We start from the raw sequence: 3,715 nt of genomic DNA on the forward strand, positions 1-3,715 counted from the left end.
GGAAGTGATGATGAAATCTGCTTAATGTTTGTTTATTTTCTAAACTAGAGTAATATTTTCTAATATCCTTTGCTTCGTTGAAGTTAAGCATGTGTTGGTTATTTACTTTGAATACAAAACCCTTTTTCTATGGAAAGTACAGGTTAGTTAAAATTTAAAAATTCATATAAATTTTATAAAAATTCATTGTTGTAAGTTTCCACTTCCCTTCAATACATTTTTCGAATGATTTATAATATGTATTTATTAACTCTTAAACTTTTGGAGTTTTTATTTGTTTCTATTAAATATTTCTGAAATCTGAAATGTTATCATCATCATCATCATCATCATCATAGGTCTGGTTTTCCATGCAGGCATGGGTTTAACGGTTTGACCTGATCTGCTGAGTCTCAGAGCTGCATAAGTGCTCCGTGGCAGCTTTGGCATGTCTGCTGTGGTTGGTTGCCTTTCCTAATGCCAACGCCTTTACAGTGTGAACTGGGTACATCTTTCATGTCATCAATACTAGTGAGATTGCCAAGTAACATGCAAGACAGAGAAAGAAAAGGAAAAGGAAAAAAGACCCCCCCCCCTCCTCAACTAAGGTTATATGTAGTCCATTATCATATAATTTATTTCTTGGATTTTTTTGTTGAATACTCTACCTTTCATTTCTCTATATAAATGATATTCTGAAATCCTTCTCCTCCTCATTGTTATCATCATCGTTTAACATGTGTTTTCCATACTGCTATGGGTTGGACAGTCTGACAGGAGCTGGCATGTCGGGGAGCTGCACCAGGCTCCAGTTGTCTGCTCTGGCATGGTTTCTACAGCTGGATTGTCCTTCCTAACACCAACCATTTCACAGAGTGTACTGGGTGCTTTTTATGTGCCATCAACACAGGTGTTTTATACATGGCACTAACATAGGTGCTTTTCTGAATATTAGCATAATGGTTTGTTGACAACCTCTTATGAGCAATGTCTTTGTCACTTTTAGTAGGAACATAATTTACTAATTTGAACCCAGTATAACTCCTCTAATTATCTTAAGCTATTAACTGCCAAACTTTTTTATACATATTTTTGGCTTTGCCAGGTGTCTTAGGAGTTAAAATAATATATAGTATTTAAATTTTCTTTATATGTGAATTATTTTGGAAATTATGATAAATTTTTTGAGAAGACCCAAATGGGGATCACTAGAAAAAAGCATATCTATCCTTTTCTATTCAATTCCAATAATAAACATTTTATTTATTTTTTTTTTTGAAACTATAGTATCAAATGCGAATGTGTATGAAATATCAATGAATCATGTAGATGGGAAATGTAAAAAAAAAAAAAAAAGAAAAACTTTTTCAAAACAGTCAATATTTTTGTAGTTCAAACATTGTGATTTATGACATAAAATGTCTTCTAGAATTAGCCAGGGCTAATAATGGCAAAGTTTAACTACTAAATATCGTTAAACACACTTCTGCAAATGCAATGCACATAAGCAATTTAATCCAAATACAACAAACAACCGGCAGAGAGACTGTTTTTAGCAAATCCCCAAAAGGGGCTCATGGCAAGCAATGGGTTAATGACATCAAAGGAAAGAAAAACAAAGCAGGCTGTCTACAATCTGCACTTTCAATGGTGTGAAATGTGACCGAATTCTTCTGGGGAAAGTAAATCAAACACCTTATTAAATTCTCACCTGTTGCTAGTGTCCGTGGTTCTATTAGTTACTTTTGACTTAGGTATATACACACACACATATATATTATAGACCCATAGACCCTGTGAGCATGACAGATCCAGTCAAACTTGGTAAAATTTACACTCAGAATGTTAAGATATATAACTTTATATAGTTTAAAGCATTTCATTTGTCTTCCACAGTTACTGTTAATCACCAATATAACAGCTTTATAGTATTTTAATAATCACTAATTATATGTACATCCTCCTTTTTTAGATTAAGTTGAAGAATGCATTCACTTCCTTATAATTTGAACAGGAAATTTAAGTACAAGATAAATGTAGTCTATATGTTAGTTCAAACAACTTACCTTTTCATTTGCACATGTGTTTCCATATACTAAAAACATATGTTTATTTGTAAACTTTATATTTCTGTTCATTCTCTTCTGTGGTCAAAGTATAATATTCTGCTGGGTGCAGTAATACTGCAGTTCTCATAATAAACATAGGATGTAACACTGTCTGCCAGCCTGTCTGTGTGTCTCTCTCTCTCTTTCTCATACATATATATATATATATATACACACATACATACATGCATACAGGCACATATATGTATATATATATTTATATATATCATCATCATCATCATCATCTAACGTCCGCATTCCATGCTGGCATGGGTTAGATGGTTTGGTTGGAACTGGTAAGCTGTGAAGCTGCACCATGTTCCAATCTGATTCAGCTCCCTTGCTTACCAGTTGCAGTCAAACCATCTAACCCATGCCAGCATGGAAAATGGATGCTAAATGATGACGATGATGATATACATATATTCTTTTATTGTTTTACTTGTTTCAGTCATTTGACTGTGGCCATGTTGGAGCACCACCTTTAGTCGAGCAAATCGACCCCAGGACTTATTCTTTGTAAGCTTAGTACTTATACTATCGGTCTTTTTTGCCGAACCACTGAGTTAAGGGGATGTAAACACACCAGCATTGTGATGATCGGGGGACAAACACATACACACACATACCCACATATATATATATACGACGGGCTTCTTTCAGTTTCCATCTACCAAATCCACTCACAAGGCTTTGGTCAGCCCGAGGCTATAGTAGAAGACACCTGCCCAAGGTACCATACAGTAGGACTGAACCTGGATCCATGTGGTTGGTAAGCAAGCTACTTACCACACAGCCACTCCTGCACCCATGTATATATATATATATCTCTCCTTCCTTTCCCGAGCGTCCAATAACACTATCCGTATCACGTCCTCACTTTGTTGTTTTTTTGTTATTGTTTTTTGTGTTTTTTTGAACTTATATATATATATACACACACACACACACATGTTTATATCCAGCATTAATAATCAAGCCAAAATGACACATACATGCAACAGTCTATGAGAGCAGTAGTTCCTTATAAATATGGACTCAAACCAGAACAACCTGTCTTATACCATCAAGGAAAGTGAACATAACAGTATGAAGACAATATGTAAACACGCACACACACATGCACACACCATGTGCAAGGAGTATTTGAGGAAACTTCATTATCAGTATATTTACTCTCTTCAAACTGATTGAAAGATTTTATTTCTCTCAAATCTACCATGACAGATAAAATGCTAATACATTGAATGAAAAGACAAGCAGTCATTGTTACCATATGTGCAGAATGCAGTGATTTAGAAATTGCCAACTTTTTAAATGTTATAAGAACTTTTGTACACAAAGTTCAGGTGGAACTGGAAAAGTCTGGGAGGAAAGTTTTAACTTTACCATAAAGCAAAGACGAAAAAAACAAAAAACAAGAAAATATTCAGGTGTGGTTGTGTGGTAAGAAGTTTGCTTCTCAACTACATGGTTCCAGGTTCAATCTCACTGCATGGCACCTTGGGCAATTGTCTTCTACTATAGCCTTGGGCCAGCCAAAGCCTTGGGCCAGCCAAAGCCTTGGGCCAGCCAAAGCCTTGTGAGTGGATTTGGTTGACAGAAAATAAAAAAGCCTATCGTATATA

The 3,715-nt window shown here is 35.1% G+C and overlaps 1 protein-coding gene across 16 annotated transcripts in view; it reads left to right on the forward strand.

Annotated features, from left to right (window-relative positions):
* Positions 1 to 3,715, forward strand: part of LOC106875208 (dual specificity calcium/calmodulin-dependent 3',5'-cyclic nucleotide phosphodiesterase 1A) — a 1,568,460-nt gene that overhangs the window by 1,409,978 nt on the left and 154,767 nt on the right. Inside the window, exon 1 of one of the 16 annotated variants that reach the window (XM_052973394.1) lies at positions 18 to 142. The exons of the other annotated variants lie outside the window; for them this stretch is intronic. Within the exon in view, the coding sequence (XP_052829354.1) occupies positions 130 to 142 (13 nt within the window). The 5' untranslated portion in view covers positions 18 to 129. Of the gene's footprint in view, positions 1 to 17; positions 143 to 3,715 lie in introns of those variants that run through there. 16 annotated transcript variants of the gene reach the window in all.

This window comes from Octopus bimaculoides, chromosome 1 (genome assembly GCF_001194135.2).
Source record: "Octopus bimaculoides isolate UCB-OBI-ISO-001 chromosome 1, ASM119413v2, whole genome shotgun sequence".
Lineage (NCBI taxonomy): Eukaryota > Metazoa > Mollusca > Cephalopoda > Octopoda > Octopodidae > Octopus > Octopus bimaculoides.